Below are 17,872 nucleotides of genomic sequence, written 5' to 3'. Positions count from 1 at the left end.
CTACGAAAATGCTGAAGTATGTTACTGAAACTTATATTCAATTTTGTCAATAGACTCTCGAATAATAGCCGATATTTCAACCATTACATCATTGGCTCTCTGGGTTTTTTGTAATATCCTACCTCAGTAGTTGTAAATTTAAACACTATGCTCTTTACATTTCTCAAATCTATTTCAAGCTGCCAAGCTGCAAGCCTGAACAACTCTAGTTATACAAAAGCGACCTGCATTCAATAAAAATGCATCTGGCTATAATTACAAAAACTATACAACAAATGCATTTTACACCAATAATTCGGCTATACCTACAGAAGATTAATCAATGTACTCGTGGCCACATATTCCGGAAAATAATGGTATATCCCGAACTGATTCGCCAGTGGTAAAAATGAAAATTTGGCAATAATTCCATAAGATAGTTGCAAGAATGCGGCAACATTTCTTAACTCCACTGCACATCAGCCTGTGCCATTATTACGAGTTTCCCTCTGCTTTGCAGATAGGTATTGATCACGAATCATGGATTTTATATCCTTTGGGGTTTCAAAATCAGTATTCTCCCTCTTTGATGAAGCACTAGCTGCTGCTTGTTCTTTCAGAGCTTCCTTTTCCAATTTCTTCTTCTCTGCATCTGCCTGCTGCGCATTCTCATCACGAGCTTTGTTGAACATCTTCGTAAAGACGAACAAAATTTGTGTCACTGCATCAACAAACTCAAAATCTCAAAATACGGTAATCTAAATATTGAGGTTTTAAGCAGCAGAATTTTTATCAAAAAAAAAAAAGAGACCCATCCAGGTGCGCAATTATTTAACAAACAAACAACCTCGTCACAGTTGTTTCTTCTGGAAGTTGTGATAATTTTGATGTAGTCTACATGAACTGAAGTGCTGAGAAAGCTACAGTTCTCCTTAAGTCTGATTATGTCTCTGGTAATGGGAATTCAATGTATATAAACATATACAGGCTACTACATATTTTTAGCATGTACATACTATATAGTATCACTAGTATCAGTTTATGTACGAGTAGTATTTTAGCTGTTGATTGCTAACTTACAAAGATCCAAAAAATATATTTTATGCTAACAATATATAAATATAGAACCAAGGATGCATGCATATTTGCATCCAAATATAGAACCCCTTTGGAGTTGATTTTTTTACATTTGGTGCTATAATATAGCAATAGAACCAAGTATAGCATTGCACAGTGCAATTTGCACGGGACTTGCTCTTATATCACAATGCAGCAACACATTTATCACTTTAGGTGGCAAATGTGGAACATAGAAGATGTCATAAACAACTCAATGAGTAAGCCAGAGAATACTTGACAAGTATAATAAGCAAGTTCATATCAAACCTTGTTCAAATGGGCATCTGGCAGGATCCTCCCCGAAATACTGAGATAACGAATCTGCATTTCTTCCCTATGGATCATGTGTTAATAGTTAGCAAAACTGGAGCATGTGTTAAAACTTAGATCTCAAAAAGGATCCAGACATCTCCCAGGAGTAAAAGTACTTACCACTTCAGAGTACAAGGAAATAAGTGACCTGACTTCAGCTTCAGCAGAATCCAGGAAACTTTTCAAGACCTAAAAGAATGAACATGTTTGCATATATAGATAAAAAAAATTATAATAAATTATTGATAGACTTCAGCCAGCAAAAGCAAAAGGAATCATCCTGTTCAATTGTATTTAAGAAGTTTAGACTCCCTCTATCCAGCATTGACAGGCTTAATTGACTTTTTATGGTCAGATTGACCAATTTAATTTTGAAAATGGAACACGCAATATACAAGAATATAATAATGTATATAAACAAAGAGAAAAAGGGAAGGTGAGGTTTTCATACCTATGATAAGATAAACTAGTAGAAGTACATATTTTATTTTACAATTGTAGTGTTTCATTTTATTACTGTAAAATTTAAGAGAAAAATGCATGATTCATCTTTAACACACTAATATTTATCAATTAATATTGAAGTTTGAACACTATTTACGGAACACAAATTTTACAACAGAATGTTATGTTTTACATTTAGGAGTAGAACCTGGATTCTACAGCAGAAGTCTCAATTTTGCAACATAACAACACTGTTGCGGAGCAAAAAATCTACAATAGAACGTCGGATTCTGCAGCAAAATGTGTATTCTGTAACAGAACAACACTACTACAAAACAAAAAATTCTACAGCAGAATGTTGTGTTCTACATGATGGATGACGGCTAAAGAGGTGGAGAACACACTCTTTTTTATATTGAGAAATCAATTTTCTACAGCAGAACATAGAAAATTGGGTTTTGCAGCATAACATTGAAAGATGGCAGCCGTTGAGAAAAGATGGACGTTAGTAAAATATGATACAGAGAATACACATTAAATTATTTTTGTTTTTTAAATTTCTTTTTATGTAATTTTAAAATGAAACTACGTTGCTTTACTATATTATCTTGCCTATCATAGGTAAGGTAATCCCACCTTCCCTTCTCACATATAATTAGTACAAAACAGTACATGTAAATATTTAGTACAGTGTTATCAAGTCGATGAACAGTCGACCAACCAACATAAAGGAACTAGAAAGCATGGGTGCGGGTGCCGGGATACGCGTTGCGGGGATACAGGAATTCAGCAATTTTAAAATTATGGGGATTCGGGTGCGGGGGGATATGGAAAATATTAGAATATATTTTGATATAATCCAAGGTTGCATTTTAAATAAACAAAGTAGCCAAATAAATATAATTTGTAAACTTTATATACAACTGAAAAATACTCGGCACATAACAAATGATAATAACAATAAGTAAATTAAGAAACTATTATTAAAGAAAGTAAAATAAGATAAAATATTGAAGTAGTCAATTACACTAACAGACCAAATCGGGGTTTAACTTTCAAACAGTCAAACAACAAAAGCTCAGCCCATATATACATGCACGATACACACGGACTCCCCAAACCAATTGAGACACATTGATGATTCGAAATTCAAGACGGAGATGAAGAGAAATTGACCCAGTTGATATCGACCGTGAAGGGGTGGCGACAATAAGAGCTCAATCATCTCTCCTCTAAAACTTCTCTCTCATCTCAAACTTCAAATTAAGGCTCCGGTAAGTGAAAGTCAACAAAAAAAAAATTACGGTCCCTGCCCTTCCCATACACCCTTCCCGCACCCCCAACGAATCGAGTCAGTAAAACACGGCAACACGCCGGGTGGCGCACCCCGTACGTATGCAGCCGCACCCGAACGTATCTAGTGTGCAGGGGTAGTGCTGCACCCCTGCTTTCCAGTATAGGAACTAGTCGTTTCACGAATCACGACTAGTTTGTCATCGTGTCTATGAATATTACCTGGAATCCCGACCCAAAATTTAGGGAAGTACAACTTATACAGATAGATACACCATAGCTTCACTTTATACATAAATATAGATAAATGTATGATATATATATATACACTTAAATCTCTTTTGGGCATTTAGTATCAGATTTTTGGTACACTTTTTCTGAAATCAAATTTTCTGGGCAGTTCTATACTCCCTCCGTCCCTTTGAGTTGTTAACATTTGAAATGAAGTCTTCGACACGCATTTTAAGGCTATTATCTAATATAGTTGTATAACTTATTTTGAAAATTTTCTTTTTTTGAATACAAGTTTAAACATTTAATATTTATTCAGAAGAAAAAAAATTAAAAATAATTTATGTAACTATATTAGATAGGAGACTTTAAATGCGTGTCGAAGACTTCATTTCAAATGTTCAGAACTCAAAGGGACGGAGGGAGTACTAAATATTTGTTGAATCTGAACTTATTAGTCTATTGCTTCTATTTGAACAACAAAATTGGCGTGGCTATGGTATACATAATTTCTGGTAAATATACATATATGACTAGTCCTCTCCAAGGTACTAGGGCGTTAAAGCTCGACTTTGGCACCGTGATAAGCTTTGATCTAATAATAGATCCGATAACAAAATAAAGTCACAATATGCGATTTGACAAAAAATTAAACCACGTCATTATCTCCGGATCAAAGGGCGTACAAGAGGAGTACTATGAGTGAGGAGTCATGAATGGTAAGGTTATTCAAAAGACAACTTTCTCAAGGCATAATATTTTATATTGCACATGACCTAGTAAAATATGCCATTTATCTCGTTCTCACCTTCTGAAAGCCTGCAGAAACTGGTCCGTCGTTCTGTGCAGCAGTGAGTTCCAGCTCAACCTTTTCAAGACCTTTGCTCACTGCTTGCATTTCTTCAGCCAAATTCTTCAGTTGAATCTATACATATGGAAACAAGGATGAAACAAGAATGAGTTAAGCTTCAGTAATCACTAATCATCAACCCATGCATAAATTATTTAAGTCTAACTATTTAAGATGCTTAATCCAGATTGACATACTTTGGATGCTGCTTCTAAATGACCAAGATTCTTGTCATAATCCAGTAACTCTGGCATTTTCTCGGCAAGGAGCTAATTAAACAACATAGATTAATAAGTTGAGCACACATTAAGATTAACTACAAGAAACATTGGAAAAAATATACACAAGAAAAATGGATGCAGAACAAAACCTTGAAATAAGAAAAAATAAAAAATAAACAATCAAAATAAATAGATAGCAGGGTCAAGCGTATCCCTGGGGTATGCGAAAGGGTGGGACCTTCCGGGTCCCGACTGCCAGACTGCCTAAAGTTTTTCTTGTAAATAATTTGTATAAAACTTGATCCTAATCATCCATTATATATATTAGCTGCCAATAGGGTAATGGCCCATGAGTTTATCGTTGTCATTGTATGCAAGGATACTATAGGCTATTTATGCCAAAGTATATTGCTTCCTTTTCCGGGCATTCCTGGAAAGTAATGATTAATGTGATAACATTTTAACTGTAATGAAATTATAATTTAGTAAACAATGTTCCTGAACATATTGGAATCTGGATTATAAACTAAAAAGTCCAAGCACAGCCTTTGGAAAGAGAACTGAGAAATTGCACAACCTCCTTCAAAGCATATTTCTGAATCTTAAAATTTGTGATTTTTTAATGACTATTATATGAACTGAAAAATCACAGAAGGTCCTCTGATTTTCAGTTGCTTTCAGACTTGTGAGAAACTCAAATTTACACCAAAGAGCAACCCTCAACAATGCCAATAAGACTATTAGGGCATTTCACAAAAGAAAATGCCTAAACTCTACCTTGCAGAGATAATGCATCAGTGTCATTTTGTTGTTTCTTGCACGAGTATCAGAAAGTTTTAGAAGGCTATCCAGCTTAAAACCAACAGCAGATCCTGCAACAAACACAAAATTATTAGCTGAAGATATAAATTTGGAATGCGAAGTTAGAATTTCTTGGTAATATTGCACTAGTCTTTAAATATGGTACCTCGAGCAGTGCCCTGGTTCAAGGCATTTCCTAAAGTCAGAATTGTTTGCATAATCTGTCGTAACTTTCCAGATTCCTTTACCTACATTTGATCAAAAAGTAACATTACAACACTGCTGCAATTTTGTTAATATAAAACAAATTCTTAGTAATGTGGTTACCTCACTGGCAGCATTCTTTATTGTAAGCAGATTACGTTTCAAGTCATCAACCTACAATATGACAAGTCTTTAATAATAAACTGCTGCAAGCAGCAATATTAAATCAAATAACAGACAACCAATTGCTCAATTACCTGACTAGAGAAGGTAATTTTGAATGCAAATACTCGTAATTTAGATTCAACTCGTGGGACCTTCATCAACTCCATGAAAAACTAAAACACTCATTCAAATAAATATTCAGAGAATATTAAAAAATTGCATCTCCTTAAATAAATTCTAGAGCAATGAAGAGACAGACCTGTTCACACTTTCCGAGCATTTCTTTTTCTCCTGTGTAGTTCTGAACATAGACCAGGAGCATAAATAAACCAATGAATAACTAATTTTAGGTTATGATACATGTATTCTGTTTGCTAAATTCTGATGACATGCTATATACAGCTTAGCAGCCCCAAATTCAATAAAAAAATTATTAAAAATATAAATAAGAGGTTGGAGTATGAGCCGAATTCCAACTACTTGTGGCTTTGAGGAGGTTTATATCGTCTCATCTTTCCTCTTGGAGCTATTATCAAGAAAAGAGCAGTTACTTGAACTTGGAAGAATATTTATTTTGATATTTCAAGTTATGCCTGCTTCAGCATCTCATTTAATGAAAATTGTAATGTATGCAACTCAGTATACTTCTTGCAGTATGAAAAACTTTGACCATAATGTTTGTGTAGTAAAAAAAATCTAGTATTGGAGAGGGTGTCTAGATATATTTTTTATTTGATTTTATTTTTTTGGAGTTCCGGGTTGGAGGGAGTAGAGAGAGAGAGATATAAAGTACCTTCAGAGTATCCATTTCCTCTTTCGTGGGACAGAATTTAATAAGATTTTCAACTTGATCGATGTCAAGGACGTTCGAATCCATAGCAAGGATAGCATTCTGGAAACATGCACGACCATGAGTACTTAAAGTACGATGTCAAAATAAAACATTATTAAAGACAATATTCTGCAACCCAGTTGTAAAGAAATAACATCTTAGCATCCCCATTTTAGTTCCTCTTTGCAAAAGTTCACGAACAAATATTTTCAGCACTATCACGAGTAAAAGTAATAGGTCGCAAACAAAGTTTCGTTCAATACATAATGTTGAGGAAATAATCTGACAACAAATTTCCTTTCTGTTAGCGACATACTGTTCATAGTTGTCAAGCTTAAGCTTTCAATATTTCTGTTCCAATATTTCACTCTGACATCAACGGATTCATTTCGCTGATAGATATTCACACGGTAAGGCTTTCAACAGGAATCGGAAATTAACAAGAAAAGAATACCTAGACAATGTCAATTCTTGATAAATAACTTATTTATATAATCAAAATTATAAATTTATTTCCTGTTGTTATAAACTTATTTATAAATACTTACTTCTTAATAGTTATTTCTTTGAAACGAGTTATTTATATTAACCCAATGTGTATCATAAACAAGTGTAATATTTATATAGAACATGGATCATAGTTATTTAATATCAACTTTTCAGGGGGGAAACCATTATACATATTATCCCCGTCCTAATTCAAATTTGCTAATATGTAGAAAAAGGACTTTTAGAGAAGCAGGATTTCTTACAATCATATCCGGTAGAGGAATCTTGATTTTCGTGAGCATAATCTCACAGTTGTATGCCCTTCGCAAGTCAACCTACATATTTAAATATTAGAGGAGCATAAACTTCATTAACGATGATGCATTAATTAGCTCAAAGAGCGAGGCACTTCAAAGAAACAGAAAGCACTACAGTTCTAAGTATATGAATCAAAATTAAATCTTAACAAAACTAACCAATTATTACAATTCTAGTTTGAGCTTATGGTAAAGCCATAAAGACCGAAATTTAAGAAAATAAATGTTTCAACAAAACGTTTTATAAATTTTTCTCGACCAGAAACTACGTTTTCTTGTAATATTGAGGGTAACTTTAATCCAGGTAGCAATGTAAGGTCAAATAGGAGATAGTACCAGGGAAAAAAAAAAGAAAAAAAAAAAGAAGAAAGCCACGGCCATGGCCATTCCGGTGGGAGAACTTAGTGAGACTATTAAAAGCCCTCACATAGTAGAAAAAAACATAAATATTGAATGAGGCCAACCCCCAAGAAAAACCAAACAAAAATAAAAAACACTATATAATCCCAATCCAATATCACAAGAAAGGCATCAGAATAAACATATTATAAGTATGAATATGTTGACCTACATGTTGAGTGTAACCTGGCTCAAAGTGCAACAAGAAAATGAGGATAATTACCAGTTGCACTTTTTCCGGTTTGCTAATTTTGGAAGCTCGTCTAGCTGCCTTGCCATTGCTATCTGACACAGAAACCGCGGAGAAGAGATTTTCAAGCTCTGATATATCAATTTCAGGAGCCCTGCCAAAAAAAATTAGTCATTTGACATCAAATGTACAACATAGACCTAGAAGAGAACAATATTTCTTTTGCACTTTCTTTGCTCTGGTCTGTAGAAAAGAATGTACTGCTTCCATAATTCATTTTCACTTACCTTGTCTGGTTTTCTTGTTTCGGAGAATCTGCCCATAAACTCCCTTGCATTGCTCTTGTAACTTTCACCCAATGTAAGGGCTTTAATGAAGCTTTTTTCGGTGGAATTGATGAACCAGTAGCAGTGCGACCCCGTAAAGGTCCCAACGAAGTCCGTCCTTTACCAGAAGTGGGAGGTGGCGGTGGGGGTGTATCAGATCCCTTGCTGCCCATTGGAGGAGGTGGGACAGCTGCAGCACCACGACCTGGAAGTGGAGGAGCACTAGGAGGTTTTGGTGCCTGTGGAGGAGGTGGGACTATTGCTCCTTGTCGAAGTGGTCCAGGAGGGGGTGGAGGTGGCATAGGCCTTGCTGCAGCACTTGTTTTTTGGCCTGGAGGTGGAGGAGGTGGTGGTGGTTTATTAGAAGCAGAGGCCGCTGATAATGGAGGCAGAGGTGGAGGCGGTGGTGGTGGTGATAGTGATACTTTTTGCAATGGTTGCTTAGATGAGACGGGAAGAGGTGGAGGTGGGGGAGGGGGAGGCGCAAGAGGACCCTTGGAAGAAATTGAATGAGGATGCAGAGGCTGTGGAGGGGGTGGAGGAGGTGGAGGGCCTTTACTTTTCGATGATTTGGAAGGTGTAATGCCATTACTCTTAGCTGCAATTGAGGATGGAGGAGGTAGTGGTGGAGGTGGAGGTGGAGCAGGCACAAGAGAACTTTTGATTGCAGTGGTGTTTGAAGGGGTTAATGATTTATGAAGGGGAGGTGGCGGGGGTGGAGGTGGTGGAACTTCTCCAGAAATTTCAGAGGAGTCTGAAGGTGGGCCTGGAGGCATAGCAGAACCTCTGCTAGTACTACTGGATGGAATCGGGAAAAGAGGTGGAAGTGGTGGCAGAGGAGGTTCTCTACCAGAACTAGAAGGTTGGGGTTGTGGTGGTGGTGGAGGAGGAGGAGGAGGTGGTATTGGAGGTCCACTTGTAGAGCTTAAAGGTTGAGGTGGAGGTGGAGGTGGTCCTCTGCTAGAGCTAAGAGGTAAAGATGGTGGTGGTGGTGGTGGTGGAGGTGGTGAAGGTCCTGTGCTAGAACTAATAGGTGCCGAACCTCCTGCACTGGAATTCTTAAGGAACGGTGGAGGTCCACCAGATATATTGCTAGAAGGAGGTACTACCATTGAAGGTGATTGGGAAGCATTAGTCAAAGCAACACCGTTAGATATTGAAAGGGGTGGAGTCAATAATGTTTTTTCAGTTGAAAGTGAAGATTGTTGATCATATATCGATTGTACTGAGGATTCCAAGGCAGAGTTGGCGTCAAAATGAACCCCATTTTCAGGAGGAGAAAAGGCAGAATCAACATCAATTGATATTTTTGGCCTTGAATCAGATGCTTCCTCAGAAGCCGAATCCTGTGATGATGGGTCGTCTTGAAAATTCATCATTGAATTAGTATAAATTAGACTATTAGCCTTTTCAGAATCCAAAAAGTCCAAACTGTCAGCAGTACTAGATGCATTATTTTCTTCCTCGGAGTCCAAAGGTGATGAATATCCGCCAAGTCTGCTCCTTAGCATGGACAAATCATTCACATTATTCAACACTGAGAGCTGTTTAAATAACCATAAAGCATCATCACTATTATCAACCCAGTCAGCACCAGTGAAAAGTTCTTGAACCCTCGAAAAAGCTTCCATGGGTAATCCACCTTTCTCCTCACCATTTAATATTGATATTGGAGCTTCAGGGGGAGGTATGCTTTCAATGTCACCAAAAAGAACCTGAACTTGAGGGGAAGAACTACTCAATAAGATGTAAAGGATAGATCCGGAATGAAATATAGAAATGGAAAACGTATTTCAGTGAAAAGTTTTCACCTCTGCTCGAAAGCCTTTTGGAAACCTTGACTTGGAATCCCATAGCATGTCTAAGTTCTCAGAGTTGAGCATTAAAATGTTAGATCGGATAAAAGCAGTATTAAACATCACTCGGAACATCATTACTTCCCTCTCAGGATCTAAATTCAAATGAACACATTCTAACACGACATCTCCTTGTACCAAACACTGAATGTCAATTTTAATAACATCACTCTCCTTCTGTTACATAAAAGCACTTAGTCAGCACCCAATTGCACAAAGCTAGAAACCAGCATTAAACAATTGAAGCAAAGAAGCATTATACCTGACAGTAGTGTCGGAGGCTTCGATTCTTCTTGGGCATGGTGAATAACATCTGAGTCGACAGCCCACCCTTGCTAAGGAGGTTCCTCCCAAATATACGAATAATAGGCCTGCACCCATTTTGGTTATCGAATCTAGGAATACCGCGAACAATAAGGCAATCCAAAGAAATAGCACGTTCAGCAGGAGGCCAGTCTGGGGATATATTTCTTCTGGATACATACTGAAGATACCGAAGCTGCGACGGAAACGGGTTTAACGGCGATAACAACTGCAACAGCCCTTTAGGAGCTTCTCGATAAACAAGTTCAAGAGTTTTCGTTTCACCTCCATGCAGTTTCCTAAAAACCGACAGACTAGCTAACATAAGTGCCAAAAGAGGCCACCCCCCTCTCTCACAATGCAGCAAAATAACATTCTGATGATTCCTAAGCGAAAGCCAATTCTCACAAACACGGAGAAAATGATGAATCAAAGACATTGGCAAAAGCGGACAACCCTCGTATTGTCTCGGATAATCCATAACAGTAACATCATACCCACACAAAATTTCCGCAAACGAACTCCTTTTCTCACCTTCTCTAAAATTAATAGCAAGAAAAGACGATTCGGGAAAGTCTTCATGCAATTCATTAACAATCTCATGTAAATACATTTGGTAAATTTCCTCAGGTAAAACTTCAGTGGAAAAACAAGAATCGAAAACTGCAAAGCACATAAACGAAACATCAAACAACTAAACACAGTCGTATTAACAGAACCAAATAAACAAGTGACACTAAATTGAAAAGGCTTAATTACCGTAGACTCTTTCGACAAATTCAAGCAAGCCATCAGGAGGTCTTTTGTGAAAGAATCTACTGAGTAGTGACATATTATTCGAAATCCAAACTACTTAGCACAACCTAAAATGATCCAGTACCTGAAAAAATGTGTGTACATAACAAATTAACACAAACATAACAAACACACACACACACACACAATATGTGTGTGTAACAGATTGTGATACAGTACAGCAATGATTAATTATAACAAATGAACTGAAGAAATTATTTAACTTAAATTACCAACTAAAATTCAAAATATAAATACTATTTATATTTAAACGTATTAAATAAAAATAAATGAAAAAATGAAGATGAAGCTGAGAAATCTAGGTTACCGAAAGAGGAGAGACAAGGGAGGATGATTTGGAAGAGAGTTGAGTAGAGGTGACTTGTTTTGATTTTAGAAATTTTGGTGTTTAATTTAATTTATTATTTATTTGAGTTTTGAAATTACAAAATTAAATTAAAACAAATGGGGGCAGATGGATTTAAACTTACAAGTGGGTAGGACTCTAAACCGACCCGGCTGATAATAAGGTGCTTTTTGAACGGCTTTCTATTTTGAATGGATTATTCTATTCTTTTTATCAAGCTTTACATTTTTGGCTTTCTATTTTAAGCAACATTGAGGCAAAAAATTAGAATTTATTATGAGAGAAATTGAATATATTTATTATTTTAATTATATATAATTCAATATCCTTATTTATTGGTAATTTATAAATTAATATATACTTCCTATGTCCCACACAATTTTTTATATTGATGGACTGGAGTTCGACATGTACTTCAAAACTCTTGCAAAATATATTTTTCTAAATTTTTTTTAAAAAAAAATCTTTTAAATAAAAATATAACTTTCAATTTTTTCTTAAAAAAAGTTTTTCTTAAAAATTACAAAAATATACTTAATAATATCCATAAAATATGTGTTAAATATAAGGAAAAAAAATATAAAAAATTACGAAAATATACTTAATAATTTTGTCCAACCACTTAGGTCTCGTTTGCTTCGATAAAACTCAACTGTGTAATTTGGAGTTCCTTGGATTATAAAATAGTTACACTATTTGGTTTAATGTATTTTAAATTGGACATGGTATTTGTAGTTCCTACAAAATATAGAAACTTAGTTACCAAGCTCATATATGGTCATTAAAAGTTAGATAGCTAACATGTACAAAATCATTTAATACTTACCAAAATTAACTACATAATCACTAAATTACCCAAACACATACATTTCTAATTACGGTGTAACTTATAGCAGTAACTTAATTCTAAGGAAGTTTAAGTTCACATGTAAATATAAAATTGACGAAATAAACGAGGCCTTAATGTATAAGTTTTTGAAAACTATCACTTGAAATTCTCCCGTTCAAAATTAATTAAACTTTATGTACTCCCGTCAAACAGCACTTCGCTTTCGCTATTTTATGCACTTAACTACATAACAATAACTTATGAAGAGCATGTTTAACTAGACAATATAGAGTAAGTAATGTGTAATATATGCGAGAAAAAAATCTTTCACTAATATTCGCTTGAACAGTAACGAACATATCTCGTTTTTTCAGGGAATCGTAATACATTGCAGACATAAAATGGGAAATTGCAACGATCAAAATTCAAATAAAAATTTGGGAGTTCATGATACCTTACTTATTGATACAAATTTCAAAGTCTACTAGCATGTCAAGTATTTTTTTATCAAATTCTCATACAATCTATCTAATTTATATTTTGTATGTACCTGGTCGAATGACCTCAGTCGTTTTGTAAGGTTCTCTTCATTTCGGTTGTAGTTTTTCTTGTTTGGTTGGCATGGAACTAGACAACTCCCTTAGCACCCAATCGCCTACTTGGAATGATCTCTTCTTAACACATGAATCATAATCTCGAGCTTATTGCATCTGATACTTCATATTCATCTGATAGGTTGCTTCTCTTTCTTCTTCTAGTACGTCTACATTTTATTTCAGACCAAACTCGTTATTTTTTATTTTAAACATTTATGTTCTATAGGAATTTATATCGACTTCTACCAGTACAAATTCATATGTCTCATACGAAAGCCTAAAATGAGTCTTTTATGTGAACAACCTTTGCGTCGTTCGGTAAGCCATAACACCCATGAAAGTTCTTCCGCCCACTACCTTTTGGTTTTACCCAACCTCCTCTTGATCCTATCAAATATGATCTTGATTGCAATTTTGATCGCCCCATTGCCTTGGGGTGACTAACTAAACTAAACTTCTGTTGAACATTGAAGTAGTGGATTAACATTTTTGTTTCCTATAAAATGGGTGTCGTTGTCTGACATACAGACTTTTGAAATTCCAAGTCATAGGATCACTTGCTCTAGCATAATTTTTTTTAACTTTTTTACAGCATCTTCAATGATCATTGCCAAAGGGGGAGCTGATGTAGGACAAGGGTGAGAGATTGGTTAAACAAGGGGATAAAGGTTAATCTCCGCATGGAATCAGTAAAATACACAAAAAAAATCAGATTTTAATTCATAATTCAACTCTATTCTATAAAAAATGATTACAAGTGTTTATAAAGCTAATTAATTACTTTAGAGTCAAGTAATTTCTGAATAAAACTAAGGCCCTATAAATAACTACTACCATAACTAATTGAAGAAAACAAACTCTTCTATTATTCTTCTAAAATCTTCCAACTAAATATACTTAATATAACTTAACAACCTAATCAATTATAGTTACATTTAAATCTAAACAATAATGTAAAATATTAGCAAATTAATTAATTCAATTATTCCTTCATCTGAATTCTTCTCTCCTTTAAAAAAACTCGACCACGAGTTTTATAGTGAAGAAGAATCCATAATTCCCAAATAGGACTTCATACATGTTAATCATAAATCTTTGGAATCCATTCAGAAATATCATTTACATGTTTGACTTCATAAACCAATGAGGAATAATAAAGACAATATGAGCTGTCTGAAAACACTATTTGACATCTTGAAGGAGTGAATTATCGTTGATATCATTGTTTATGATCTTCACTTCATCAACATCAGTCTCGTTTATTGGAACATTAATTTGATGATGAACAAGTTCTTCGTCATGAACTTGTACATCTTGTACTTCTGAATCGCCTAAAGTGATCTTGTCTATAATAATACTTGAAGTTCTCACACTCGGTTGCTCCACAATACAAGGTTTTGTAGGCTTTGTCAACTTGATGCATATTTCTTCAAAAAGCTTCATTTGATTCATCAAAAATTCTCTGTATTCGTCATACAATTGTTCATGTTCAATCCTTAGTTCTTCGTACATATCAACGGTTGCCCAATAGTTAAAATTACATGGATATGACTGTTCAATGACTTCAACTCCACGTAGTAATCCGTCAAGTTATGAAAATTGAACGTATAATACTTGAGGATCTATATAAGATAAAGGCATATCTCCGTAGAGAATTAGCAAAACACACAAAAATCCACAGATTTTAATTCATAATTCAATTTTATTCCATAAAGAAGGATTACAAGTGTTCATAAAGCTAATTATTTACTTGAGAGCCAATTATTTTCCAAATAAAACTAAGCTATATAAATATCTATTACCATAACTAATTAAAGAAAATAAATCCTTATATCATTCTTCTGGAATCTTCCTAATAAATATACTTAATATAACTTAACAACCTACTCAATTATGATTACTTTTAAATATATATGATAATTTAAAATATACACAAATTAATTCTATTATTCCTTGTTCTGCATCACGAGCCTTAACCCATTTGGTTATGATCAATGGCCCCGATATAATATTTAGCTTGCTTTGTATTGGTAGGAAGAATGTCACGATGTCGACCGCCTACATGGCGAAAGCGAATGGGATAAGAAATGAAGTCATTTTCTCATGAGGTTGCTTCGGCACAGAGCAAAATATAAATTGGCTTCTCGTACCTAGGTAGTGTATACATTTGTTCGGGGGTCTTTCTGCTCATATTCTCGTGAAAAGTGCTTCAGCATAACCATCGAGCCACTGAAGACTCTTAAGTGTTTTACTCTGCTTCATTGTCAATAAGGGAAAAAGTGAACCGAATGGTCTGACAAATTTCAAAGCCATTGGGGCTTGACAGCATGAGCCCTGCTTCACACTTTGATACCGCAACCGAACCATCCACAAATAATTTCCATATTCTCGGGGTCCGAATGAGTTGTTCTTCTGATGTAAGGTCTCAAGCCCATAGAAGATGCACTCTGCAATGAAATTAACCAATATTAGGACCTTAATGGAGGTTCCCGACACATATTCCAAGTCGTATTCCCCCAGTTGAATCAACTGTACTACCACCCTGCATGAAAATGTTGGCTTATTTAGGAACTTATTCGGTGGTTGAGCTTTGATCAATTGTACAGTTCTGCCTTAAAAATAATGTCACAATTTTCGAGTGGCTATCACGAACCCATATGCGAACTTTTCAGCGTTGGGGTACCTGATCTTTACATCTTTGAGCAAATGTGAAATATACACTACCACATAAATGGTCTTCAGCAATATCCAAAAACAGTGTTGGCACAAAAAATGTTACGTATAGCAACATCATAACCAAATTTATTATAAGTGTTGCCTTAGATTTGTTATGCCAACATCTATATTGGTGTTGCTGTAGACATGTGAAAAAATGAAGAAGAAAAAAAGGCGGGGGGAAATCCGGCTAAAATTAAAATAAAAAGGCCACTCAAGTAAATTGAAAGACCATCCTCTCTTTTAACTAAGCCACAAATTATAACACGAGCACACTCTTCTCCACACCAACATAAAAACTCTGCTTATTCATCCTCTCACCGTCGCCGCTCATCGCCACCGCTCATCACTTCTCAAAGCTCGCTCATATCTCGGTCACAAATCTCCAGTTTATTTGTTTGGCTCTATTTCAAAGTTTCACAATATGTCCTCTATTTTCAAAGATCCAAATAAAGGTATGCTCTGATTATAATTTCTTAATATGTGGTTTACAAACCCTAATGTTTGGGCTCCTTTAATATTTACAAACCTAATTTTTGGGATTTTTAGAATTTATTCATGAACCCTAATTTTTTTTGGGGGGGGGGTTTAGAATTTGTTTACAAAATCTGATTTTTGGTGGTGTTAAATTCTTAAATTTGGGGTTATCAATTTTAAAAGATTCTCTCTGTATTGTATTTTTATTGTTACTGATGAAAATTTAATTTGCATAGATTGGATTAACAGGAATCTTTTATGTTTTTAATGCTTTGGCTTGATAAAAATAAAAGCGATGTGCAAGCATGTTTTGTACTGACAATAACTAATTAATATTTGTATATCAGTTTTAACCCTCCTACAAAATTATTTTCCATAACGAGAATCCCATTTTCAATTTGTGTTTTTAAGATTTTTTAAAATTAATTTGAATTAGATGTTAATTATACAATATACACAATGTGCTTCCGTGTTACTGGTTCTGTTTGTATATGGCGTAAAAAAAATTATGTGTGATATTGTGATTCATCTCGAGTGCCAGACCTCTTTTTATCTCCCAAGTTTTATCTTCTAATGGCAAGGACAACTCTATCAGCTACATGATAATGGTCTCATGCCTCTGATTTCTAGCAAGTCAATGCATTGGTCTAACTAAGCTGAAGCTGGAAAAGACTCTTTTGCTTCTCCATTTAACAAGGATAATAGTGAAAATAGACAGGGAAATGGCTACAGGCTATTTGGAATCGAGTTAGTTGACCACAACACGCCCATACCATCTTTGGATGTTGAATTTGACCAGCAATCAGTACCGTCCGATGTTAATATGTTGGATCATCCCTCAATTAGCTGTGATATTGAGAGGTCATGTCCAAGAACCCCACAGGAGTCGCATAAACAAACACGGAGTTGCACCAAGGTATGTTTTACTATTTAAAAGCTTTTCTTTTTTATGTATGCGCTATGTGGGTTGTTCTTTGAAATGTTCTTAAAATTTTGAGGCCAAATCCAATAGTGTCTCCTGTTGTGCTATGAAACTTGCACATGCCTGCACTTTATGCTGCTCATGCTATAAATATTAAGTTCTTCCAAATTTGACTATCTTATTCCTCCTTTAGAGGTATTTTTAGAAAGTAACAAATTTCTCTTATGACATGGCTAACCTCCTGAAGATATATTCAGGTTTCCTGAATGTAAAGCTTGCTCCTACATCCTTAGCAATCAGAAATACCGGTGTCAGCTGAACTAGCATTATTTATTGCCCTTGTAAGATTAAACTGATATAACTTGTCAGATTTCACTGAACCTTTTCAATGAAAAAATAACACTATAAAGAAACTTTTGGTTCTTTGAAATCTAATTCTTACGATCTTCTGCTTCATTTTCAGTAGAGCTTCTCCCTTGGGATATGTTGCGTATACGTGTAGCAAGTCAGATCAATTTTTGTCCTTTATCGATTTTTTCCATGATCTCTGATTTATAAGGCTTGAAATCGCAGTACAGGGATAGGCAAACAATAATTATTGCTCTCAGACCCATTCGCAAAGGAGAAGAGGTACTTGTGCAATCTTTGCCTCTAGATTCTACTATATTACCTTGGTAAAGTAAATTATAAATGTAATTGGAGGGATTTTTTTATACATAATCTACATCATGCTTGTATTTTTGAATGTCAGATAACAATATCATATATAGATGAAGATCTTCCACTCGAAGAGAGACAAGCATCTCTTGCCGACTATGGTTTCAGTTGCCCGTGTCCTAA

At 35.1% G+C, this 17,872-nt stretch overlaps 1 protein-coding gene across 1 annotated transcript; it reads right to left on the bottom strand.

The window, feature by feature from the left end:
• Window positions 1-19: 19 nt before the first annotated feature.
• On the bottom strand, window positions 20-11,567 carry LOC141686831 (formin-like protein 14). The gene is made up of 18 exons (XM_074491915.1): window positions 11,455-11,567; window positions 11,091-11,211; window positions 10,291-10,994; window positions 9,984-10,205; window positions 8,134-9,887; window positions 7,880-8,000; window positions 7,204-7,275; window positions 6,413-6,511; window positions 5,879-5,920; window positions 5,712-5,792; window positions 5,578-5,628; window positions 5,417-5,498; window positions 5,227-5,321; window positions 4,426-4,497; window positions 4,187-4,303; window positions 1,531-1,599; window positions 1,366-1,432; window positions 20-700 (listed from the first exon to the last, which is right to left on the bottom strand). Exons 2-18 carry the CDS (start codon window positions 11,161-11,163, stop codon window positions 459-461), a joined length of 3,963 nt encoding a protein of 1,320 aa, XP_074348016.1. The 5' UTR covers window positions 11,164-11,211; window positions 11,455-11,567; the 3' UTR covers window positions 20-458.
• Window positions 11,568-17,872: the final 6,305 nt, after the last annotated feature.

This window comes from Apium graveolens, chromosome 9 (assembly GCF_009905375.1).
Source record: "Apium graveolens cultivar Ventura chromosome 9, ASM990537v1, whole genome shotgun sequence".
In the NCBI taxonomy this organism is placed as follows: Eukaryota; Viridiplantae; Streptophyta; class Magnoliopsida; order Apiales; family Apiaceae; genus Apium; species Apium graveolens.
The sequence above is the reverse complement of the archived record's forward strand: the minus strand, read 5'-3'. Positions and strand labels throughout refer to the sequence as shown.

Coding starts and splice junctions, on each gene's coding strand:
- LOC141686831 (XM_074491915.1), bottom strand. CDS start 11,163: ATGTCACTACTCAGTAGATTCTTTCACAAAAGACCTCCTGATGGCTTG. Junction 5,921..6,412: donor AGGAAATGGATACTCTGAAG/GTACTTTATATC, acceptor GTCTATGTTCAG/AACTACACAGGAGAAAAAGA. Junction 4,304..4,425: donor ATTTAGAAGCAGCATCCAAA/GTATGTCAATCT, acceptor CCATATGTATAG/ATTCAACTGAAGAATTTGGC.